The sequence below is a fragment of the Protopterus annectens genome, chromosome 9.part0, assembly GCF_019279795.1.
Source record: "Protopterus annectens isolate FY-2018-M chromosome 9.part0, PAN1.0, whole genome shotgun sequence".
In the NCBI taxonomy this organism is placed as follows: Eukaryota; Metazoa; Chordata; order Ceratodontiformes; family Protopteridae; genus Protopterus; species Protopterus annectens.
In genome coordinates this window covers 1,032,131,796-1,032,158,878 of record NC_056743.1, presented here as the reverse complement: position 1 = coordinate 1,032,158,878, position 27,083 = coordinate 1,032,131,796, and the positions used below count along the sequence as shown (strand labels likewise).

Sequence of the window (27,083 nt, the reverse complement as noted above, 5' to 3'; positions counted from 1 at the left end):
TCTCCACTTTCAGTGGTCTTCTAAAAGTCCAGGCTAGCTTTCCTGGTCCGCAAAATCATTCTTGCTTCTCAAAAGTCCTCAACCTAGAAAGTATATTGTACCAAATGTAATAGATTTTGTATTTGGGCTTCACAGAGAAATATCGATCATTTTCTGTTTCAGTCCCTGACATTTTGATGTTTCTTGCTTCACTCTCTTCCAGCTCGGGGGTAGTTTTTCCACCATCAAATTGCAACTTGCTGCTATCTCCAGCTTCCATGTGGGGAAGGACGCTGGTTTTCCTTCCTCTCTTTCCATATCTTAAGTTATGTCTGGGCTTTATGAAAGGTATTTTTCACCTTAGGCCCCAGATTAAATATCCTTCTCCCTCTTGGGATCTTACTTTATTGCTTCAAGGACTGACCCAGAAATGTTTCAAACCTGCTTGCTCATGTAACTTAAAATTTTTGTCATGGAATACTGCTCTTCTGGGGGCCATTACGTTGGCCAGAAGGGTGTCAGTATTGCAAGCCCTGTCTTCTTGACCACCATACGTCACTTTCTTCAAAGATAGTCTCATTTAGAACGAATCCCACTTTCATCCTGAAAGTAGCTTCAGTGTCAAATATCAATCGGACTATTCACCTGCCAGTATTTTTTCCTAATCACTCCAGTAAGGGAGAATATATGTTAATACTTTGGATGTGCATTAACAGTTATGTTTTTACCTACACAGAATTAGAGATAACAGGAAGTTGGACCAAATGTTCACTGCCTTTTCTCCATACAGGTTAGGTCAGGCCATTTTTAAAATTACCTTGGCTAAATGGATTGTGAATTGTATTGCTACAGCTTATGCCCAGCAGGGAAAACAACTTCCTTGTTCAGTGAGATCCCATTTTACCAGGTCCTGTTTTTTTCTCTAACAACTCCAGTTGACGAAATTTGTGCTGCAGCTACTTGGTCCACAGCTCACACTTTTGTATCTCGCTACAAGCTGGACATGGTTTCTAGGAACAGAGCATCCTTTGGTTCCGCGGTGCTCAGGCATATTCTTCCATAGGGTCCTCCCAGGGTTTTATGTTGCTGGGGACTCTCACCCATTTGTGATGCATAGTGAAATGGACAACATCAGATTAGAAGTTATGTACTTACCATAACTTGATGTTATGTATTCCAGTCTCACCTTCATTCTTACTCGTGGGTTCGAAGCCGAACCTCTGCTCTGACTTGGCCATACTCTTAGCTCTAAGTCTTCAGTTGGTTCGTGGTTAAGACGTATCCCATCGTGCAACAGGTCTATTTCGCAGATCTCGTTTGCCGCTCATTAAGCTCAGACGTGGTCCCGCTTTTGGCCGTGGCGAAGTATATTGTTTATAAACTTTTGACTTGTTGCTCAAAAAAGCTATTTTCATAGCTCTGTGTGTGGGGTAGTGGTATTTTACCACCTGTATTTGTTTCTCTGGCTGTTTTTTGTGCCCTTGTCCGGCTGTTTGGGTATCCCGTTAGTTTTCTTTCCCCACAGGCTAGGCCCGTTTTAAGTTAGAAGACCTAGTCCTCCGTGTTGTTTTCCCACCGGTTTCTTGGTCGTTTGAGTTAGAGGTTCTGTTTCTTGTTAGTTGGGTGTAGTGCGTGTATGTATTAATTTGTTCCTTTCAGCATGTCCAAGGATCCTAAGGAACACGGTCCTTAGGGCTTTAAAAAGTGTTCTGTATGCAGCAATAAAATGTCTTTAACTGATGGGCACTCCGTGTGCGTGTACTGCATGGGGGGCTATTCACCTCCAAGAGTCCTGCTTGTTTTGTCATTCCTTCAGTCCCCGTGTGCTACAGGAGAGGAAGAACAAGCTCATTTTGAAAGGACTGCTTAAACACGCCTTCAAGGAAGACTTGGCTAAGTCTTCCAGTGCATTATCCTCTCCAGCTAAAAAGGACGAAAAGACTTCCAAGTAGCGCTGTCCGTCTCCGTCTATTTCTTCGGAGCTGCCAGAGAAAGTTGCTAGAACAGCTTTTCCTCCTTCGGTTCCATTGCCTTTGGTGCCGAAAGAAGGTTGTCTCTTGACTAAGTCCATATCGGCTCCCAGCCTTTCGGAGCCGGTCATGGATATTTTGGTTCAGAGTCTATCTCCAGTTTTTCGACCGGGTTCTCCTTCATGCAAGTCCCCTTCAGTAGGGAGATCCGGATCTCCTACTTTATCTTCCAGGACCATTTCCGATGAGGACGCCGATATGGTGGTGAAGAAACTGCTTCAGTCATCGGTGTTGGCCAAAGTGATTTCAGCTCCGACCCAGTTGGCTCAGGAGCCTATGGTCTCTTCATCCTTTGTTGTTCCTCCTTCGGAGCCAGAGTTGTCAGTTCCGTCGGGTGCCATTAGGTCAGTTCCAGTAGCCTCGCCTGGCCTCTCTGTTCCGATTTCCGCTCTGACCCCATCGGCTCCGTCCATGGGGTCGAGGGTCCACGGTTCTCCGGTCAGACCCGAGGGGGGTGGGATCGGCTCGATCTTCATCGGTTCCGAGCCTTCCTCTCTGTGCTTCGGCTAGAGTGAGCTTTGGACCTCATCTCCTCAGCTCCAAGGGATACTACTGTTTCCCCTACAGTTAGTCGCCCTTCGGAGCCAGGGGGATCAGTCTTTGAGGTTATGAGGAGCGTGCTGGCCAGGTAGTCAGCTGCATCCTACGGCACCGATACTCTGCCCCCTCCAGCACCGGTGTCAGTTTCGGTTCATGCTCTAGCCTTGGGCAGCGGAGACTCTAAGCCTCAGGATACCTCCATGAGTTGTCCCCAACTTTCTGACGTCTCCCCAGAGTTTTTGCCTGAGGAGCCCGCCAGAAAGAGATTGTGTAAGAGGAAACAACTTGACTCCTCGGATGAGTCTCTCACATCGGGCACCGACGTTGAGGAGTCAGAGGGGTCCCCCAGTCATCTTCTGAAGATATCTCTTTTTCAAATATCCTGGAGATCTTGAAGCAGAGAAGCGGCTGGCCCTCCAAACCCCCTCCTGATGAGGAGTCTGTGTTCCTGACTGCTTTCGTGTCTCAACCCTCTGCCTCTTGGGTTTTCCCCCTCTTTTGATGAGTTTTTAGACCTTGTCTGTCGAAAGGTGTGGAAACTCCTGACACTGTGGAACCGGTCTCAAGGAGACCCAATAAGTTTTTGTCCACCCCCTCTGACAAGGAGTATCTATCTAAAAGCGTTCCAGTAGATGCCATGGTGGTGGCAGCGGCCACCAAGAAGGAACTTGCTGAAACTTCGTCTACCGTCCATCCACCTAACAAGGAGTCCCGGTGTAGGGACAGGTATGGGAAGCACGTGTTTACCTCAATGGCCTTTACACTGAAGTCGCTGAACTACTTGACGCATTTTGCGAGGCTCCAGAGAGCTCTCCTAAAAGAGCTAAGAGATTCTCTAGAGGGTAACATTTCTGATGCCGTAGCACAGAAGGTCAATGCACAGATGTCTACCTTAAATTCCCTTACCAACTAATCCATGAGGCTGATCTCATATGCAGCTGATGGAGCGAGTAGGGCTGTGGGTGCTGGAGTCTCTCTTAGGAGACACTCCTGGATGCGCCTGTGCAATTTCGCGGAGGCCTTCAAGTCTACATTCACCAATGCTCCATTTGATGGTTCATCGTTGTTCGGAACCAAGGTGAAGGACACTCACTAGGTGCGAGCAGGAAGGAAAAACCCTGTCTGCCGTGGAAGTCCGTTTTTCCATGCCTTCTAGACCTTACCCCAAGGGCCAGAAGGGTGGGAAAATGTGGTACAGGAAGTCTCATTTTTCATGGCACACAAAGTGATTTCCCCTCCGGAGTTAGGGGAGGGGGTGGAAATTCAGGTAGACGCCGCCCTAGAGGCAGAGGAGGCCCACATAACCAGGGGGGGCCATGATTCCTTTCATGGTTCTCCCTACCAGCGCTCCTAAAGGGAGGCCCGACTGTGCGTCTCTGGAGCCGGTCGGGGGTCTCATTTCTTTATATCCAGAAGCCTGGCAAGAAGTCACCCAAGACGAGGTATTAAAGATAATTTCCAGAGGTTATCATATCCCCCCCCTCTTCTCCTCCCCCGCCATCCAAGAGAATCCCAGACATTCCACCCAGTCCCAGGGATTCCGCAACTTTAGAAATAAAAAAGTTGCTTTCAAAGGGAGCCATCCAGCTTGTCCCTGCAGACCAAGTAGGATTAGGGACTTGCTCCAAATTCTTTTTGGTGCCGAAAAGAACAGGGGACCTGAGACCCATCTTGGATCTCAGCCAATTGAACCTTCATGTACAAAAGTCCAAGTTCCGCATGGTCACCTTACAGTCAATACTCCCTCTGTTAGGGAAAGATGTGTGGATGTGCTCCATCGACCTCAAAGATGCTTACTTACCATATCAAGATGGACAGGGCATCGAGAAGTCATTTACGCTTCCGGCTGTGAGCCAGTCATTTTCAGTTTCGCGCTCTACCCTTTGGTCTCACCACAGCCCCCAGGGTGTTCACCAAATGCATGGCAGTGGTAACTGCTCACTCGAGACGTCCGGGATTCCAAGTGTTTCTGTACCTGGACGACTGGCTCCTTTCTGCCACCACCAGGCATCTACTGTTAGAGACCAGGGACGCCACCATTACATTGTGCCAGTGGTTAGGAATTACTCTAAATGGGAAAAAATCTGCCTTGTTGCCCTCACAGCGTGTCACTTTTATCGGCGCCGAACTAGATTCTGTGCTTATGAGGGCCTTCTTACCAGTAGAGATAACTCAGGCTCTATGACAGCAGGTCTATGCCTTACTACCATTGAGGAAGGTCAGGGCAAAAGTGGTCCCCAAGTTATTAGGGACCATGGCTGCCACAATCATGCTAGTTCCCCTTGCCAGGCTATACATGAGGGTTCTTCAGTGGCTGCGTTTTGCCCAATGGTCACTGTAGCATCTTCCACTCTCCCATTTTATTCTGATTACAGACATGTGCAAGCGGGATCTACGCTGGTGTCTTCAGGTCAGCAATCTCAACGTGGGCAAGCCCTTTGTCCCATCTTTTCCAGTTGCCAAGGTGACCATGGATGCCTCCCAGATTGGGTGGGGGGGGCATTATCTTGGCAGGACTGTGCAAGGCAGGATCACAAGACCCATTTGCATATCAGTGTCTTGGAGATGAGAGCAGTGCTATTAGCATTGCAAGCACTTCAGAGCTCTCTCCCTCTAAAGACCGTTGCAATCCACTAAGACAACATGTCGGTAGTGTGGTACCTGAACAAACAGGGAGAACCAAATCATACCCCCTTTGCAGAGAGGCACTTAGTTTGGCGGTGTCTTCCCAATGCTTTCTAGTTGCAACGCATATACCGGGGAAGTCCAACGTGATTGCCAACTGGATGAGCAGAGCTATCCTAATGCCTCACGAGTGGTCCCTGAACAATTATGTTGCGGAAGAGATATTCCACAGATGGGGTCAGCCTTGCTGCGATCTATTTGCCAGCCCTTTCAATGCCAAACGCAGCAGCTACTTCACCCTTATCCCCCTGGAGGGGGAGATGCCCAGGGACGCTCTGGCTAACGATTGGCCCTCCAGTCTTCTCTACGCCTTTCAACCGTTACACCGTTACCTCTGATATCAAAGGTCATTCAGAAAGCACAGTCTTTGAGGAGCAAAATGATCCTCATTGCCCCACACTGGCCTTGTCAGATTTGGTTTCCCTTCCTTCAACCCTATCTAATGGACAAGCCCGGGATCCTTGACCCAGTTCCAGATCTGCTGGCTCGTATGTCAGGACATTTCCATCTCTCCATCCAGACCCTCAGGTTGACAACTTGGCTGCTCCAGTTCCATCCTTAGTCAGGCTTCATGATTTTTCCCCGGAAGTGGTCCATATTCTATCATCTCCCCACAAACCTTCTACCAGGAAGTATTTATTCCAGTAAGTGGAAGAGATTTTATTTGGGCCCTTGAGAGACATACTGATCCTTATACAGTGCCTATTTCAGCAATATTGGAATTTCTTTCTCAACTGTTTAGTCAGGGTTCAGCTGCGGCAACCATTAAAGTGCAGTTGGCAGCAATTTCTACCTTTCACGTTGCTAATGATCCCAACCTTATGGCTCATAGGCTTTGTAGGGCTTTTATGAGAGGGACATTGTTATTCCGACCTCCAGTCTTTGATCCAGTGATGCCATGGGACCTCAATTTTGTACTACAGAAGCTCACCTCAACTCCCTTTGAGCCCGCAGCTACGTGTGACATTAAATTCTTGTCATGGAAGACAGTATTCTTGGTAGCCATAGTTTCAGCTAGGCGGGTCTCTGAACTCCAAGCATTATCGATTAGGCCACCTTATTTGGTGTTTCAAAAAGATATAGGGTCTCCTTAAGAACCAACCCTTCCTTTGTTCCAAAGGTTGCCTCTGTTGTCAATATCAACCAATCCATTGAGTTGCCTGTGTTTTTTTTTCCTGAATTCTCCAACAAGGCAGAATTTAAGTTTCCTCAGCTGGATGTTCACGGACAATTGCGTTTCTATTTACATAGGACAGAAGATGTCAGGAAATCAGATCAAATGTTTGTCTCATTTTCAGACACTAGACTTGGGGTTTCGGTTTCTAAGGTAACCTTGTCTCGCTGGATCTCCGATTGCATCTCATTTATTTATGCTTCCAATGGCAAAGAATTTCCCTTTAAAGTGAAGGCTCATTCTACACGTTCTGTGGCTACCTCAACTGCGTTTCAGGCTAGGATGTCTATGGATGATATTTGTGCTGCAGCAACATGGGCTTCGCCTCATACCTTTATTAGTCACTACAAATTAGATCTGGTCTCTAGAGGCGGATCTTCCTATGGCTCCACGGTGCTTGAGTATTTTTCACAGAGCCACCCAAGATCAAGATGCTAGGGACGTTGTCCCACGGGTAAGAATGAAGGCGAGATTGGACTACATAACCTCAAGAAGTTATGTACTCACCATAACGTTCGATGTATGCAGTCCATCTTGCCTTACATTCTTACTAAGCCTCCCTCCTTCCCCCTCCTGGACGACCTGGTGGTATTGTCTCTAGGTATCAGTAGTCCTTTCTGTTGGGGTGGTTGTTCTTCTCAGTGTGAGAGCTTGCAGCAAACAAGATCTGGGAAATAGAAATGTTGCACGATGGGATACCTCTTAGCCACGAGCCAATTGAAGACTTTGAGCTAGAGTATGGCCGAGTCAGAGCCGAGCCCACGGGTAAGAATGTGTAAGGCAAGATGGGACTACATGCATCGAACGTTATGATGAGTACATAACAACTTGTTTTCCCATTTCACTGCATCACATTCCACCCTGCTTCCCCCTTCATTTTACAGCTGAGAGCAATATGGAGGCTGAGGGAATCCACTGGTTCCTAGTTTGGGCTCCTGTTAGCCGTTTTCTGTACTATATCTAAGTCTATTTGGGTAATCTTCCGGAAGGGACAGCAAACTTGATCTAAGGGTTGGAAGAGGAGTGAGGCATTATTGGAGTGGGAGGAGTTTGAGGCTTGGGTCATATGTCTGGAAGAAATGGCAGTGTCTGATCAGAGGACTGATCCGAATACCCATTCAAGAAGCATATTGAAATAGGACAACACAGATGCCAAATTATGGTAAGTACATAACTTCTATTTCTGTCATTTATGTAACAAAAAAAAAAGTCAATCCATTCCCACTAACCATCCAAGTGGGTGGCTACCTATATTAACGTTGTTATGAAAAAGGAACAAAACCTTTGGGGAAATTGAGACTCACACTACCAGGGTCAGCAGCTACTAGTGTACCATACTTAAAAATGTGTCTTGAAGCTGCTGCCTGGACATGGATCATCTATATGTTGTAATCCAAGTTGTCAAGTTTGCAGGTTTAGCTGGATTCACTTCACTTTTCTGCAGGCCAACAGTGATTCCTGGTAGCTGAGATGTACTTTGCATGGTTACTCTCCATACATGTGATGAAATTTTGCAGCAATGATTCTTGCTTGAAAGTAATGCAGTTAAGGAAATAATTTGTCAACAGCAGATGTCTGAATAAAAGGAATTGCTGCTCGAATTTTGTACCTGTCTCTCAAGTGTACGTGTGTGTGTATAATATGTATGGTTGCAGCTGAGAAGAGCGAACACTTAATTGCTGTAAATAAAAGCAAATGCTCATATGAGCAAAACCTTTCTTTAATGGTGTTTCAGCCTGCTGTGTTTTGTGCGATACTTCTTTGCAGTGGCATCAGGGAATTTTCCTTTATCCTGCTGTTGCGTGCTCTCAGATCTGGTATATATACTCAGCAGGGGATGGTTTAAGGGGTGCAGCTGGCTTTCCCCCTGCAAAAAAAAAAATTATCTTTTTAAATCACTTTAGATTTGCTGTAAAATTATTCTTTTTTTTTTTTAAATTCAGAGTATTTGGTATTTCATGAGACAGTTTTATAGAGCACAAATACAGATATTATTGGTTCTGGTGGTCTTATGTTCTTGGTTGTAAAAGTAGATGATTTCACATAGTTCTCATGATATATTGTGTGTATGTGATCTATTTCTTTGTTAGTCTTTTACTAGTTGCAGTTTTATTATAGTATTCATCATTTCTGTTACTATTGTATGCTGTGGATAAATTACTTTAGACTTCTGGAGTTTCAAGTTTTCTTAAGACAGTGTGTTTGGATGCTAGCTCCATTTGCCAGTTTCTGGGCACAAAAAATAATAGTATGAAGATTACAAATTAGAGCGACTCTGCCTATTTAAAGTGGTCCAGGTCTGCATACATGTATCCCTGGGATCTTCAGATTGCCGCATAATGAGGTTTGAATGAATGATAGCTGCCTTCAGCTATTTTTCCTATATATAATTCATGCAACACTGATCCTATTACTTAAGAATGTACTTTTCTGGAGAGCATGCTCATATAATTGACCTTTTTGAAGAAAAAAAAAGGCAATATTTTTCCTTCTTTTCCAGCTACTTTACAACAATGGGACAGCAACTCTAGCCATCTTGATGGCCCAGCTCAGACAAAACCAGAGGCAGAACTTAATACCTGCACTACACCACAGAGCCATACTGGAATCCGGCTTCATGAATTTGTATCCAAAACGGTATGGGAATACATGAGACTTAAATAACAGTATAGCTTTATTTGCATGTGGTGAGGGTAGAATTTTGTTGTTGGAAACATCTGTATAGTTCTTTGTGACATGTCCTGTTTAGATTATCAAGTTTACAAAGCAATTTAAACATATTTTAGTTTTTACTAAAGTCAATTTCACTTGTAGACCCTATTATTTAACTTATGTTTATATATTTGCTAGCTTTATATCCATTTACAAAAGTAAAGATATTTCCCATCTTTGGTATGGTGAATTGTGCACAGTGTAACCAAGCTGGGTGTTTGTTAGTGGTGGTTCATTCATTGCTCATATCTTGTGGGATGATGTGTAGTTATCTTTTTACTATATAGACCTTGGAGGTAGATGGAGTGCATATTTATTTGGAGAGGATACAAAAGTCTCCTGAAGAGTACATACTTGAGCAATATTGAAGTGGTACCTCAAAGTCTGAAAATATCAAGTTTGTTTCATATAAATAAGTGGAGAATACCATTACCGCCACTGTTAAGAGTTGGACCTTTTCAGAGTTAATGGCATCCAATCATTAGAGGCACATCCTTTGAATGAGAAACTTACAGTTGGGAGAAATGGAAGGCAAAAGATAGTCTCCTCTAACATGTCAGAATAGTGGTAGGAACTTTAGGAAGGCAGCAAAAGAATACGGTAAGTTAAAGCCAAAGTGTAACAAGTTGGCTCCTGCTTCCCATCTCCAGCAAGTCCTGACTATGACTGGTGTAGGAGAAAAAAGGAGTGATGGAGGCATAGCCTGATTACCTTTTCACCTGGGGGGGGGGGGGGTGGCGCATGCTCAAGGTCGTTTCTAAAATAAGATTCTTGGAGGAGACTGAAAGCCATCAGTTCAGTGTAGCGGTAAGGTAGGGCTTATGAGGATCTTGGTCCCGGATGTATGCCTGCTCCTCACAAGAGCCTGTTGCGTATCTGCCCTTGACTTTTAGGCACTTAGCCTGCAAAACCTGTCTCTGCGAGCAGTAATGCTAGATCCCAAATGTGCTGTCCTCCCATGTCAACCTACCTTTGCTAGTTGGTGATTCCAGTCTGGAGACATAAAACATTGGTGAAGTTGTATATAATCTGTAGTACAGGTGAAGTTGTATATAATCTGTGGTATTGGAGAGAGAGAGAGAGAGAGAGAGAGGATGGAGAGAGCGAGCGAGGGAACCATACAGTTACAGATAGTGACCCAACCACTACCTGAAATATTAACAGAAAATATGTAATTTGGATTAAAGTTTTTTTTTAATTGTTATTGACACAGAGCAAACAGGGTCATTTGTCTGCTAGAGGACAAATCAGCAAGCAAGTGTCCTGCAAGATTTTTTTCCATAGATATGCCAATATAAATTGTTAACCTTCTGTATCTTTTTCTGACAGATACGGAAATGGATTCTGATTTTGGGGTTTTTAACACTGATAAGAGTACCAAGAGTCAGTAAAAAAAATATTTGAGTAGCAAGTTTGAAGAAGTCGTCACAAACAGCTGATATTGTTATTGGTCACAGCTGTGCAGGTCTTCTGCTGAACGGTCCCGTTACTACGTTTGTTAGTCACCTGTGTTAGCTGATAAGATTTTACCACTTCATGCCACATCCCAAAAGTGGAAAAGATCTAGCCTTCTGTCCTCTACTGGAAAAAAAAATTCACTGCTGAAGCTACCCTTGAGTACTGATGCATATGTGAAATGAAACACACACCCTTCACATCCCACAGCTCTTTACAGAAGTGCTTATTTTGAGGAAACTGTAAACTGAGATTTGTTTGGGATGCAAAATGTATAATTTAAGTGATGCTGTAAAATGTTGAAATCGGAACAGCCTTACAATTAAGCCAAATCACCATTGCTTGATTCCTGTCATGATATAGCATATTCTGCCTGTAAGGCCATTGACTCACTACCCAGTAGCTCATAGGAAAGATTGGTTTTATAGAATGCGAAATTATATTCAAGACCTATAAAAAGTTGAATGCTGTCTAAACAGCATTTTTTGGTAATTGCAGTTGCAGGTGTTGCTGTTTATAGCTGTGTGCTGCAGCAAATGTCTTTTTGTTTTTATAGAAATTTTCCATTCTGTAACTAGGATGATTTGTGAAAGTTAGCCACTACATCAGACAGTTGCATATTCAAGTACATTTTTGATTTACTGGATACGTAGTTGAGATCTGTAGTCTCTGTTGTAACTTTAAGATATTTCTTTCTTTGATCTAGCTCCGTTCTTTTGGATTAAAAACAATACCCTGGAACCTGTGATGTATTCTTTGCTAGGCCACCAAAGACCTGTCAGCAGCCTTTGAAACGAAGGGTAAAACTATTTGTTCTCAGAAAAAAATGTCCTGTGCCTTGCACTTCTGTACTGTAGGAATTTCCCCTTTGTGGAAGCAGAAAGCACTCTTGCCAAGTAATACAGTAAAAGTCCACTGTAAAGTCCCTTGAAATTGATATCCGTCCTCTTAGGCTATCCTTTTACAGGATGTTTAGATTTTATGTCTGACAGTGGAAGCCAGCAAGTGGGATCAGTGGGTAGATTCCCAGGGTTGCGTTCAGTTTCACCATTCTCCTTTTCTGGGCCTTGTTGTTCAGACATCGCCACAACAGCTGCACATAGCTCTGAACTCAGATTTAGGGCATCTCATTGCCTACGAAGGTTATCCAGGCAAGATGGGTTCTGGATTTTTCACACACTTGTTCTGTGATGATAAATTTCAGATGTATGCGTTAAGAAACAACATTCTGATGAGCCATGTTTTTTTATTACAGCTGTACACAATGGAATATCTGTATCTATATGGTATACTTCTCAACCTTTTAGAGCAAGGAATCTGGACAAAGCCATAAATAAAAGTGGGACATAAGCCCAAAAATAGGGACAATTTTTAAATATTGCTCTAACAAAGTAAAAAGTTGACAGAATAACAGGTTTTTCCATTAGCATGGATTTTGTGAAGGGATTGATGTCTAAAACTCAAATATCTGTCATTGTTTTCTAACTTCAGTCTTTAATGACCTGCCACTAATTTGGCAGAAAACCACAATTTTATGAAAAACAGTCCAAAAATATGATGCAAAAATCTGGACATTCTGCGAAGATCTGTACAGTTGAGAGGTATGCGATGTTCACATTCTCAGTTCTCATAGATGATCACTTGTATTTAGTGAGTTTGGTATCATTTCTTCATAACTCTAGCTTTTAGTCCATATGCAGCATGAAGAGTTAACTGCTGCTGAATAAAGATACATAGTAATGTAACAAGTTCACAGACAAGCAGAACTTTACTGAAGCACCAAAGTGGCTAATTAGACAGTCTTCCAATAGACAAAAGTAAATAAAATATACACAATGAGATAATGAGAGACGCTCATCTGTCAATTAAGATTGTGCTGGTTTTAGCACTGGACAATCAGTTGGAACTATGAACGAATGTAAAAAATATATTATTTCTACAATATTACAATTTGTTAAAACGTGTAATTAATTATTTCTTTATCTGAGAATTAAGACCACTTGGATGTTCTTCGTGTTTCACTGTTAGTCATCACATTTGGGTTATCTGCCTGCAGGTAGCCCTCAGCTGGCCTGAATACCAGAGTCTTGGCATTTCTGCTTCGGATGCTGTCGCTTCTTCCACGACGTCATGCAGTCGATGCCATTATATCAGTCTTTCTTGCTGTGCGGTGCCTGAAGCAGTAGCAGTTCGCAAATGCCGGTCGGCCGACTCCTGAAATTTTCATTTTTGAGTTTCATACCTGAAGTCTTCTAAAAGATAAGTATCCCATTGTGGATCCTGTTTTCTTGCTCTAAACTATGTCAGAAAAAATTAATTGTCTTGCCTGTGGAAAGCAAATACCTCATAGAGATTTTCATTCTTACTGCGTCACCTGTTTAGGCCCAGACCACAAAGTCCCTCACTGTAGATTTTGTGCCTTGTTCAATGACTGAGCTATTTGTCGTCTGGCTATTTTTTTAGCTTAATACTTGCGTTCTCGATCTCCATACTCTGAAATGGCTTCGTTAAGCCATCCGACTACCGATCTTCTGAAAAAAACATAAGGATAAAGACAGAGACAGACTGCATGGGTCCAAAACTGCCGACAACTCTTCTGTTAAGCTAGTCGCCAGTCCGCTGGTACTCAGGCGCTTTTGCAGCCCCTGATACCCATTTCTACAGATTCGCAGGCCTCTATTGAGACCCATCGGAGTCCGGTATGCCGCGAGATGCTTCTTCGACCATGGAACATGCAGATGTCTCCACCTTGGATGGGTCCGGAGCCGCTGTGCAGGCACCGGCTTCTGAGGGTGTATTCAGGCCTACTGATTTTCATATTAAACCGACGACTTCGTTTCAAGCCAAAAATTCCAAATTCCTCAGGCCTAAAGTTCGCACTACGCCTAGAAAACTGACGACCAAAGCGCATTCTCAGGCCCACATGCCTCAAAAACAAATGATTAGAATGGCTGAAGACCTTATTACCTTAATTAGGGGAAGTCTCCCCCCTCTAAGAGACCTAGAACTGATTTTCCTTCTGATTCTTCTGATCAGGAATCTGATATCTCTGTTCCTTCTGACTACCAGGACATACCCTTATCTACCTACGAGGATTCTGATGCAGAGGATTCCATTCCCTCTGCTTCCCCTCCAGAAGACTTTTCTGTTGGTGAAACCTTGCATACCCTCAGGGTGCATTTCTGCTGGGAAAGCCATGACTATTCTCAGTCCAAAAAGAGACTCGGAATTTTTAAACCTGCCTCAACACAGGCCTCTAGCTATCCTTCCTGTTCTGGAGATTGTAGATGATGATTTCTTGGAATCCAGCCTTACCCCGGATACTTTGCCTCCAACTCCCAGGAAATCTGACCGGTACTTTAGAGTACCTGATTCTCAAAAAATTCTTCTTCAAAAATCCTACTGCAGATCCAGAGACCATTTCCCAAGGATCAAAAGGCATTAAGGCTACTACTGCCAAAAATCCTACCCCTTCCGACAGGGATTCTAGGGCTTTAGACAGCTGGGGTAAAAAGGTATACGCCTCTGCTACTCTGGCCATTAGGGCCTTAAATTGCCAGTTTCATATGTTAAAGTATCAGCAGTATATTATGGGGCTAATTAAACAGAAAATGATGTTGATTCCTGACTGTGCAGAACACAGATTTACAAGAGTTAATGCATTCTGCTGACCAAGTTGGTAAACATACTTTGCAGTGTGGTTTTGATGCTTTAGAAGCATCTTGAAGGGCTGCTGTCACTGGATCTGTAGTTAGAAGGCATGCTTGGCTTAAGGAACAAAACTTGCCAGATCATGTAAAAGCAAACTTACTGGATGCACCCTTAAACCAAGAGTGCCTATTTGGCAATAAAGCAGAAGTCGTCCTCAAAAGGATGGAGGAAAAAGCTAAATCTATGCAAACTGTTAAAGATTTCTTACAAGTACAGCTACCTAGATTCAGTAGGCATTGGTCTTCGAAGAACTGGTCCTTTCCAGGCCTTCTCAGTCCAAACTCAGGGACAGCAGACCACCAAGACTTCAGTCTCGGGTTATGCACAGATCTAAGCAGGGTGTGCTCCCGTGTCCAAAGCAGGGAATAGTAAGCCACCCCCTATGGTAAAATTGCACAATGACTTATCCTTAACTCTTCCAAGCTTTGCTCAACTACTTGCATTTTTAGGAGGAAAGCTCGCCCTGCATGCAAAAAACTGGGACTGCATTACCCAAGACGAATGTGCTTTAAACGTTGTTTCCCTAAGATACAGATTCCATTTTCACTCACTCCCATCCCTAAGGGGATGGCAAAGACCTCCCCCTAAACCAGTGGGTGGAGGCCAAGAACTTCTCTCTCTCCTCAGCATCAAGGCTATTCAACCTGTCCGAACAGAACAAAGAGGACAAGGCTTTTATTCAAGACTGTTCCTGGTTCCCAGAAAACAAAACTCCTGGTGTCCTAGCCTGGATCTGTCTATTCTCAACACCTTTCTGGTGGTTCCAAAATTCAAAATGCTTAACTGTCCAAGCTTCCTATGCTAGCCAAGGATGCCTGGCTGGTAACTCTAGACTTAAAAGAAGCTTTACCTGCACATCCCATAAGGGAATCCTGCAGGAAATACCAACGCTTCAGGGCAGGCTCCATGCACTCTCAGTTCTCTGCACTTCCCTTTGGCTTATCTACTGTGCTCAGGGTATTCGCAAAGTGCCTAGCTCCAGCCATTGCATTTTGCAGGCAGAGAAATATTCAGATTTACCCATACTTGGACGATTGCCTGATTCAGGCGGAAAATCAGGACTTGCTATTACAGCACCTGGCATTTGTAAAGAGACTTCTAACTTCACTGGGGTACACTATCAACGAGAAGAAATCGCACTTAGTACATTGCCAACAGATTGTATTCCTGGGAGCAACTTCCCAGATGGCATTCCTCACTCCAGAGAAACAAATTTATTTGACAACCTACTTCAACCTACTGGCTACAAAAACCTAGCTCTGGGTTTCATGGCCTCTTGCTTTCTGGTAATTCCATATGCAAGACTGCATATGAGGAAACTTCAATGATATCTAAAAAGTCTATAGTGTCAACATTCTCAGGACCTGGAAACAATAATTCCTATCATATTCCTTGTCTATGGGCAGAGTTCCTTTGGTGGGCAGAGGCCTGCAACCACAACAAGGGACTCCCTTTCACTCTACTCCCTGCCGCCCAAACCCTAACAGACGCATCAGACTATGCATGGAGGGGGCTCACATGGCAGGGAAGTGCATTTAGGGCAAATGGATCCCAAAGCAGATGCACCTGCATATCAATCAAAAAGAAATGCTAGCTGTACAGAATGCTCTGACAGCCTTCAAATACCTTATTCTTCCAGGACAACTATTGGTAAAGAAAGACAACACCACAGTTTTGTGGTACACAAACAAGCAGGGGGGAACCCATTCCTACCCTCTCTGCAGATTAGCCATGGCTCTGTGGAACACCGCCTTCAGCAACCAAGTGCACCTACAAGCTCAATTCCTGCCAGGCAAACTAAATTCACTGGTAGACTTAAGCAGAAATCTCATGGACCCACACGAATGGAAACTGGAACCCAAAATATTCAAGCTTTTGAGGAACAAATCGGGGGGGACACCAGAGGTAGACCTGTTTGCCTCCCCTCAGAACTACCAATTGAACAAATACTGCACCAGAACTTCCCACAGCAAAGCTTGGAAATTGGATACCTTGTCCTTTACCTGGGAAAGTCTCTCAGTCTATGCCTTTCCCCCTCTGCCTCTCCTCTCGAAGGTTCTACTAAAGATCAAACAGGACAAGCCAAGGATAATCCTGATTGCACCAGACTGGCCATGCCAGCACTGGTACCCTCTTTTGCACAGTCTGTCAGTGCTACAACCATGGCACCTACCTCAGACCCCTTCCCTGCTGTCCCAGCAGGTGGGCCAGATTCTGCACCCTCAGCTTCAAACCCTGAACCTTGCAGCCTGGCTAATCCCCTGAGCTCACCTCTAGCAAGCCTCAGTAAGCAGGTGCTGGATGTCATTCTTGAGGCAAGAAAGCCTAGTACTAGAAAATCATATTCAGAAAAGTGGAAAAGATATTGTTCCTGGAGCCAGTCTCAGGGGATAGGCACAACGGTGCCCAGCTTATCTCTTATACTAGATTACTTAACAGAAATGCTCCACAAGGGCCTATACTTCTGTTCAGTTAAGATTCACGCCTCAGCCATCTCAGCTCATTATAATACTGAGCCACCCCTCTTCTCTCATCCTCTGGTAAAACAATTCCTTAGAGGGGCCAAAAATGTAATCCCCCCCCCCCCCCCCCCAGGAGAGCTCTCACTCCAACCTGGGACCTTAACTTTGTATTGGAAAAACTTACACTTCCCTCCCCTTTGAACCGGCTGCTATAGCAGAGTTGAAATTCCTCTCATGGCAAACAGCATTACTTCTAGCAATCACTTCAGCAAGAAGAGTGTCTGAACTGCTGGCCCTTATGACAGTGGAACCCTTCCTTATCTTCCATGCAGACAGGGTTTCCCTCATGACTAACCCATCTTTTATGCCCAAGGTGGTGTCTAGTGTGGCCTTAAACCAGTCCATTCATTTGCCTACTTTTTTCTCTAATCCTCAGAATAAAGGGGAACGGATACTGCATTATCTGGATGTGCACAGACAGCTTAGATTCTATTTGGACAGGACTAAGCCTTTCAGAAAATCTGACCAACTGCTAGTCAGCTTTGCTGCAGGGGCAGAGGAGAAGGCCATTTCAAAGCAAACCATTTCTAAATGGATAACACACTGCATCCGTTTCTGCTACAAGCACCATGGCAAACCTAACCCACAGGGGATAAGAACACATTGCACTAGGGCTACATCTACCTCTGCTGCATTTCTCAGAGGAGTCACTACCAGGGACATCTTGGAAGCTGCAACCTGGAGCGCTGTACATACCTTCACCAAGCATTACCACTTGCCTAGCTTTTCTAAATCCAGAGTTGGATTTGCCACAGCAGTCTTACAGGGCCTGATTGCCAGCCCTAATGCTTTTTAATCTACCTCCACCCTTTCTTAGCTTTGGGAATCTACCCAAATGTGATGACTGCAACAGTGAAACATGAAGAACATAGTACAGTTGTGTACACTTACCATAAATGTAGATGTTCGAGTGTATTCACTATTGCAGTCTGTTATCCTCCCTCCAGCCCCCTGATTGTCTTTGCTTTCACATATCCTTTTGGTTTGGCATATCTTATACTGTGTGTATTTGCTTTTTGCTGGGAGTGTTCCACACCATATAATTGCTTCCTATTGTGGGGGCACCTAACATCTGGGGCAAGAAAAACTGATGTAATGGCATCTGCTGCATGTTTTATACCCCTGACGACCTGACATCATGGAAGAAGCGACAGCCTCCAACGCAGAAATCCCAAGACTCTGGTATTCAGGCCGGCTGAGGGCTACCTGCAGGCAGATAACCCAAATGTGATGACTGCAACAGTGAATACACTCGAACATCTACATTTATGGTAAGTGTACACAACTGTACTTTTCGTGTTTTCAAATTTAACAGAGCTTTGTTCCCAAAAGTGACTTGTGTATGTATGTATGTATATATATATATATATATATATATATATATATATATATATATATATGTGTGTGTATGTGTATATATATATAGATATATAGCTATATAGATATATAGATATAGATAGATAGATATATATATATATAGATATATATATAGATAGATATATAGATAGATATATATATATATAGATATATATATATATAGATATATATATATATAGATATATATATATATAGATATATATATATAGATATATATATATAGATATATATATATAGATATATATATATAGATATATATAGATATATATATAGATATATATATATATAGATATAGATAGATATATATAGATATAGATAGATATATATAGATATAGATATAGATATAGATATATATATAGATATAGATATAGATATATAGATATATATATAGATATATATAGATATATATATAGATATATATCCACATATATATATCTATAAATAGATATATATCCACATATATATATCTATAAATAGATATATATCCACATATATATATCTATAAATTATATATGTATAATCTGAGACCGATAACATATCCAATTTTGGACAGGATTGTGCCTTTAAGTGTACTTAGCATTTTAATAAGAAATGTACAGCAACATTTGTCAGTATTCCTGCTCCTCATGCCATGAAAATGTTCTTGCAGTCTTGTAAAATTTCTCTCTACTATATAAACTTAGCACAGAAACAAATTAGCATTCAGAGTACTTTTGTTTATAAACTCCATTGATCTCCTCTGATTTAAAAAAAAATGTATATTGTGCTGTGTCCAGATTCTTTGCCCTCATTGTAGTTGTGCCAAACACCAAATTAGTTTCGGGTCTAGTGAAGTGGTTATGAAGTTTTATATTGAAGGGGGAAAAAGACTTAAGGGACTCCAAAGGAAAAAAAAAAATCTATCCTCAGTTTGCCTTGGTTGTAGCTATATGGGCCTATGTCACATTCCTGTCAGGCTTATCTGCCCGAACTTGGGCTGGATGAGGACCTCCTGGATTTCATGACATCCAGACAGTATTACTCTGAAATTACTCTTTGTTCAGGAGTCTTCCTGGTTAAAAAGAGGCCCCCTCCCCATGGGAGACTTCTACCTTAGTCTGATCGGAACCAGAAGAATTGACATTTGCTGACCAGCATTCAAGGTTTTATGCTAGTTCCGAGTCTGACAATACCCTAGCCTTAGCTTCTTAGATGAGGACCTTTCTTTCTGGAACACTTTGCATAGGATGAGTGTGTCAACTGGGAAGGCTCGAGAATATCCCCAGTACATGAAGAGATTTGAACAGTTTCTTGGGCTTACTGATCTCAAGCCTTTTAGCTTTTTCTCCAGTGCTAGAGAATATTGAATGATATAGTCCACGCAAATCTGTAAAACCGGACTCCCTACACTCTGCCCCCAGGAGACCTGATTATTTCTTTTGTGTGTGTGAGCTTTACAAGCACCTGCACAAGAGCCCTGGTGTGCATCCCAAAGGGATCCCTACAGATTTTAAGGGGTCCATGCACTGCTCTTCCAGGGACTCCTTCCCATAAGAATAAGGCAGCAGGGCTTTTGAGTGCTTTGGAAAAAAAGACATGCAGCTACCATAGCCATGACTGCCCAGAACTGCCAGTTTCCTATATTTAAATACCACATTAAAACAAAATGTTAGGTCACACTGAAAAACCAATCAGAAAAAGCTAAATGAAAACTCCAGCCAAGCTAGAACTTCCAATGAGTGACCTCCCAAACCTCCTGTAACAAAGGCACATGGGATATATGCAAATGACCCTTATGAACATCAGGTGTTTTAGCTATATGGCAATTCTGATTGCCCATGACTTTTACATTTTAAGTCGTTTTAATGGACACTATAGCTAAAAACACCTGATGTTCATAAGGGTCATTTGCATATATCCCATGTGCCTCTGTTACAGGAAGTTTGGGAGGTCACTCATTGGAAGCTCTAGCTTGGCTGGAGTTTTCATTTATATTTAAAAACCAGGAATCCCTCCTGAGCAAATTAAATGAAAGACGAGGAGGACTGAGAACAAGGCTATATAGAAGGAAATGCTAGGCTTATGAAAACAATAGCTTCCCAAGTTGCCAAGCTTTCCTTAACTGTAGATCTGAAGTTGTTAATCTTCATCTATTCCTCACTGATGGGTACGGTTCCGAACCCTCTGAACAGAGTCAGCCAAATGCCAAGCTAGCGTACACCAAACTCTCGAGCCACGCTACTACCCACAATGCCCTTCATCCCATACCTCAGATCTTGTTTGCCGCGCAGCCATTTAGCAGCGTTTTCACCGAGCTCTCCAGCTAAGTAGTTTTGAATTATTCAGACTTGTATTTCTTCCATAATTTCTCTTCTAGTGTTTTCTTCTAGTCTAGCTCTACCCACTGGTATTCCTTTTCTTACCATTGTTGGTATTTTCTTGCCTTTTCTTTACCTTTTACCACCCTCGTGGTAACTCTTCATACCATTGCTGGTAGTCTGGCCTTTTTGTCCTTCTTTTCTCTGAGCGAGTTTTAGTATATCTGAGAAAAAGGGTACTTCAGGTTTTAAACATTGCGCGTCGTGCAGTGGTAAATTACCTAATAGTGACTTGCATTTTAAATGCGTTTATTGTTTGGGCGTCTCGCACCTTTCTGCGACTCCCCCATGTGATATTTGTGCGAGTTTTAGTCAACGGACGTTGAATGAATGGTGCAACAAGTTGATTTTGAAAGGATTGCTTTCCTCTCCTTTCTCGGAGGCTATTTCTGCGAAGGTCTCAACCTCTCCAGGCAAGGATAAGAAGCGCCCCCGCTCGGACCCTTCTTCACTGGCTGGTGATAGGAGCAAAAATCATCGATCTAAGACTGGTAGATCTTCCTCCAAGTATAGACTCACTGTCTGTGCCACCGATTTCGGCACCTAGTGCAGTTTCTGGTAAGTCTGAATTGTCGGTGCCGGGCTCGGCACTGACTACTACTGAACCGCTGATTACTTCAGTTCCGACCAGTCTGGTTCAGGACACTTCAGCACCGACCTTGCCTTTACAGGCTGCAACGACCTCTTATCCAATTTTGACTACTACCCCGATTGTGACTTCGGCTCCGAGTTCCCTCTCTGTGTCGACTTTACCGTTTACGCAATTCAAATCAGAATCCTTGGCTCCATTGAGTTCATTACCACGGACCAGGTATCCGTCTTCTGTGGACCCGTTTGCCGGGCAACCCTACAGTCCTTTTCTGGACCGGCCTGATTCCCCTTCCAGGATATCGATTAGGTCTGCCAGGAGCGTGTCCGAAATAGACATTGTTCGTCTCGTGGATCAGGTATTGACTGCAAGAGGAATCTCTAGACCCTGTTCCGCTCCGAGTGTTGGGATTTTTCCTCCTTCGACAACTCCATATTCTACTGATGGGAATCTTTCGGTTCCAAGGCCCCCTTGCCCATTGCTTTCAACGGGACCCCTTCCTTCGGTGCTGACTGCTTTGATGCCTGAAGCATCTAAGTCCTGGTGGGCTTCAGTTCCAACGACAGCTCATCTTACTCAACCCCTTGCTTCGAGGGTGGAATATTCAGTTCCGGCCCTGTCACCGACGGCCTTCTCGTTTCCCATCTCAGATCCGAGAGTTATTTCCGCACTGAACCCTTCTCAAAAGTCAGTCTTGGAGGTGGGCCATTCGGAGTGGGGTGTGACCCCGGTTCCGATTCATTCCTCTTCGGTTCCGGGCTCCCATCCCTCTTCGGATGGGCCCGCCTTCCAGATTATGGAGAGGGCGCTGACAGCTAGCAATCCTCCTCCTTCAGTTCTGCCTTTGGTTCCCCCTCTTACTCAGCCATCGCCAGCCCTTTGCAGAGGACCACTAATCCAAAGCACCCCCCTTTCCGAGGCTTCTTCGGACATTCCCACCACAGAGCCCTTTCGGAAGAGGGTGTGCAAAAGAAAACACATGGACTCACTTGAAGTGTCCCTTACTGAAGATCTAGATTACGATGATGGGGAAGGTTCTCCTAGATCACCCCTTGACTATGTTTCCTTTGGGGATATCTTGGAGATTTTCAGTCGGTGGGGTGACTGGAAATCTTCCACCCCTTCCCCTGAGGAATCCGTATTCTTACAAGCTTTCCGTTCCCAGCCCACTACGTCCTGTGTGACCCCTCCTGCAGATGATTTGGTCAAATTCATTGTGGAGCGAGCGTGGAGGAGTCCAGATTCAGTAGAAGCTATCCCCAGGAGATCAGACAAAGTACTTTCTCCTCCAGGGGATCAACCCCATTGGTCAAAAGGCTTGCCAGTAGATGCTGTGGTGGTGGCGGCCACAAAAAAGGACTTGGCAGAAGAGACTCCGGCTGTTCATCCGCCCAACAGGGAGTCCCGGGCGGTGGACAGGCTAGGGAAGCGAGCCTTTGCTGCAGCGACCTTTGCCGTGCGTTCGCTGAATTTCTTGGCACACTTTACGAGACTCCAGAGAGACCTTATTTCCGAACTCTCTGGTAGCCTCACGGGTCAACTGTCGGAGCATGTGACAAAGTGGCCTCCCAACTTGCCACACTTGAAGCGATTTTGAATTCCTCCATGAGGTTGCTCTCCCACGCAACCGAAGGAGCAGCTAGAGCAGCAGGTGCTGGCGTGGTTGTCCGACGTCATGCCTGGATGCGCATTTCTGACCTACCGGATTCCTTCAAGTCTTCCTTTTTGAATGCTCCTATTGAGCCCTCCGTGCTCTTTTGTTCTAAGGTCAAGGATACTTTGGCCAGGTGCGAGCAGGACGGAAAGACCTTGTCCGCAATGGGCCTGCGCTTCTCCAAACCTCAGCATTCCTTCTCCAGGAATCAGAGGAGTGGAAAGTTGTGGCACAAGAAGTTGCAAGGTTTCTTTCGTGACGCACATGGCGAGGACTTCTCCAGAGGCAGAGGAGGGTCCGACAGTGGAAGACGTCCCTTTAGGGGCAGAGGAGGTTACTGGAATCAGGGCTCCAGAGATTCTTTCTCCGGTAGGGCCCTATCAACGCTCCTGAAGCATTGCCCAATTGCTTTCCTCTGGAAGCAGTCTGGGTGCGTTTCGCTCAGCACCAAGCAGCCTGGTCCTCCATTACCAACGATCTATGGGTGCAGAGAATTATCACCAGAGGCCATCATATTCCCCTCAAATCCTTTCCAAGACCTCAATTCTCCCTTCCCAATGTTCCACCCAGTCAAAGGGAGGAGGCAGCTTCCAAAATCAAGAAGCTTCTTCTAAAGCGAGTCATCCAGAAGGTCCCCCCAGATCAGTGCGGATTGGGATTCTACTGCAGACTCTCTTTGGTGCCAAAAAAGACAGAGGACTAGAGGCTCATTCTGGATCTCAGTCGTTTGAACGAGTCAGTTATACAGACGAAGTTCCGCATGGTCACTGTTCAATCCATCCTTCCATGCCTTCAGGAGGGTGTGTGGACGTACTCTCTAGATCTCCGGGATGCAAATTACCACATCAAAATGGACAAACGCTCCAGGAGGCTTTTGCGCTTCCGGCTGGGGGCCAATCATTTTCAATTCAGAGCCCTTCCTTTCGGTCTCTCGATGGCCCCCAGAGTGTTCATGAAATGTCTAGCAGTGGTGACAGCTCACTTGAGGATTCCAAGTGTTTCCTTATCTGGACGATTGGCTCCTCTCCGCCTCCACCGAGCATCTACTGACCAGGGCCCTGCTCAACACAGTGTCTCTGGCGGAGTCTCTGGGTATTACTATCAATTGGGAAAAATCAAATCTTCAGCCCTCACAACAACTGGAATTCATAGGAGCTATGTTAAGCTCGGCCTAATATCTCTTCCTCATCACAGGCTCTTAAGACTGAGAACACAAGTGCAAGTGATACTCGACCGCAGGAAAGTGTCTGCAAGGGAAGTTTTGCAGGCTCTGGGTTCCATGGCGGCAGCCATTCCCATTGTTCTGTTGGCCAGGCTTCATATGCGCCTGTTACAGTGGCTTCTCCAAACTCAATGGATACACAATCATCATCCCTTGAACGCACTAATCCTCATCACCGATCTTTGCAAAGAGGATCCCCTCTGGTGGATGAGAATGGACAAAAATCTTTGGTGTCGCCCCTTTCAACCTCTTCAGCCCAGCGCCAAGGTGACTATGGACATTTCACTGACGGGGGGGGGGGGCATTTTCAGGGAAAATCTGTTCAAGGCACATGGTCTCCTCTAGAAGTCGACTTACACATCAACGTTCTAGTGCTCAGAGCTGTGTTACAAGCTCTCCACCCTCTTCTTCCTCTCGGACCGATTGCTATCCAGTCCGACAACATGTCTGTGGTCTGGTACATCAACAAGCAGGGAGGGACCAGATCTTACCTCCTTTGTCGTGAAGCCATGAGGATTTGGCAGTGGGCGATAGCTACCAACCATTTCCTGATTGCTACACACATCCCAGGGATTTCCAATGTGATTGCGGACAGGCTGAGCAGATGCATCCTGCTTCCTCACGAATGGTCTCTCAATCCGGAAGTGGCGGAGGAAATTTTCAGCCGTTGGGGCCAGCCTTGCTGCGATATGTTTGCCTCCCCCTCCAGTGCGAAGTGCAGCAGCTACTTTGCCCTCTTTCCTCTGCAGGGGGAGTCCTCGAGAGATGCTCTGACTCGATTGGCACACATGTCTCTTGTACGCTTATCCTCCCATCCCCTTGATACCCTTAGTCTTAAGGAAAGCTACTCAGTTGAGAAGCAGAATGATTCTCATTGCCCCATTCTGGCCTCATCAGGTTTGGTTCCCCTTCCTTCAGCCGCACATGCTCGACCTCCTTTGATTCTAGACTTCCATCAGGATATCATTTCTCACCCCCAAGGGTTGTTGTCTCCAAATCTGGCCACTCTCAAGCTGACAGCTTGGTTGCTCCACTTCCGTTAGTAGCCAGGCTTGAGTCGCTTTCTTCTCTGGTATGGAATATTATTTTGGCATCCCACAAACCTTCCAGAAAACTTTATAAAGACAAGTGAAAACATTTTTCCTTGTGGGCACAAGAGCTGTCTCTGGATCCTGTTTCTGTTCCAGTAGCTACGGTTCTTCAATACCTGACCAAGCTTTTCCTTAACAGTGCTTCTGTATCCACGGTTCGGGTGCATCTAGCTGCCATCTCCAATTTCCATGATGGTTCAGACGGAATTCCTATTATTTCTTCCAGTCTGTGAAAGACTTTCTTGAAGGGGATTTTTCATTCTAGATCCCCATTAGGCAATCTGTGGAATCATGGAATCTGTCTAGGGTGCTTCAAACTTTGACTCTGCCCCCCTTCGAGCCAGCTGCAACCTGTGATGTGAAGTTTCTGTCCTGGAAGACCTTGTTTCTGGTGGCGGTTACTTCAGCCAGACATGTATCGGAGCTGCAAGCATTATGCGTTGAGTCCTTATTTGATTTTCCATAAGGACAGAGTATCACTTTGCACCAATCCCACTTTCTTACCCAAGGTGGTTTCGGAAATCTCTATTAATCAGTCCATTGAATTGCCCATGTTTTTCCCTAATTATACCAACAAAGGGGAATACTGTCTCCATTCCTTGGATGTCCACAGACAGTTGCGGTTTTATTTGGAAAGGACAAAGTCTTTTCGAAAGTCAGATTAGCTTTTTGTTGGCTTTGTGGGCTCTAGAAAGGGATCGGCAGTGTCTAGCGTTACCTTGTCTAAATGGCTTAGGGATTGCATCTCCTTTGTTTATTCTCTGGAGGAGGAATCAGTTCCTGGCCGCATTAAACCTCATTCCATTAGAGCTGTGGCCGCTTCTGTCGCCTTTCATGCTAGGGCTTCCATTTATGATATTTGTGCAGCTGCCACCTGGGCTAAACCCCATACATTTATCAAGCATTACAAATTAGATCTGATCTCCAGGGGTCGAGCTGCCTTTGGCTCTATGGTTCTCCGGAATGTTCTTCCATGAGGGCCACCTAGATTTTGTAGTAGCTAGGGAATCAGTCCCATCAGTGAGGAATGGAAGAAGATCAACAACTCCAGATAAAGAAGTTATGTCTTACCATAACGTTCCATCAGCGTCGTTGATGATCTTCCATTCATCACACCCGCCCACCTTCCCCCGCCAAAGGCTTCTAGCGGATCTTTGGGTCGTTTTGGTGTGTTAGGGTGTTTGCGCAGAGATGGCCTCTGCTTTTGTTTCTGTTTCATATATATATATATATATATATATATATATATATATATATATATATATATATATATATATATATATATATATATGTTGCTACTATGTGTTCTACAAACTCGATCTGATGTATGGGATGAAGGGCATTGTGGGTAGTAGCGTGGCTCGAGACTTTGGTGTACGCTAGCTTGGCATTTGGCCGATTCGGTTCCAAAGGTTCGGAACCGTACCCATCAGTGATGATTGGAAGAAGATCAGCAACTCGGATGGAACAGTATGGTAAGACATTTTGAAGTTTTGGATGCTTGCAGCAGTGCAGCTTCCATAAGGTCATTTATCAAGGCTGAGAGAACAACCTGTGTTCAGTCATGTAAAAGTGGAGATTCTTGATGACCCCCTTAATAAGGGTTTCCTCTTTGGATCCCTAGCTGAGAGAATCTTTAAGAAACTTGAGGAGAAGGCAGAGAGAATGCAGACAAGCAGATATTTTCTGCTTTATGTCCTGTGTAGTTTAGCTGGAAGTACAAAAGTAAGATGTGGTCCTTTCCTGATAGTCAGACTAAAGAGGAAAAAAAAATAGAAAAGTGTCCATCTCTGTGTCCGTAGATCTTGCAAGATTAAACAGATTTCTACATGTCCCAAAATTCAAGATGCTCACTTTCAGAAACTTTTACTAATGATTCTTCCAGAAGCTGTCCTTGTTGTCCTAACCTAAAGGATGCCTCCCACCACAGTACATGAACCAAATGGGCACCCACTCATATTTCTTGTGTAGGCAAGATATGCAGA

At 44.3% G+C, this 27,083-nt stretch overlaps 1 protein-coding gene across 5 annotated transcripts in view; it reads left to right on the top strand.

Annotated features, from left to right (window-relative positions):
* The window catches only part of RACGAP1 (Rac GTPase activating protein 1), a 1,182,394-nt gene that overhangs the window by 571,089 nt on the left and 584,222 nt on the right, over positions 1 to 27,083 (top strand). For all 5 annotated transcript variants that reach the window (XM_044083830.1, XM_044083828.1, XM_044083831.1 and 2 more), the window contains one exon: positions 8,909 to 9,045. In XM_044083830.1, coding sequence (XP_043939765.1) covers positions 8,909 to 9,045 — 137 coding nt within the window. The remainder of the gene's footprint in view (positions 1 to 8,908; positions 9,046 to 27,083) is intronic.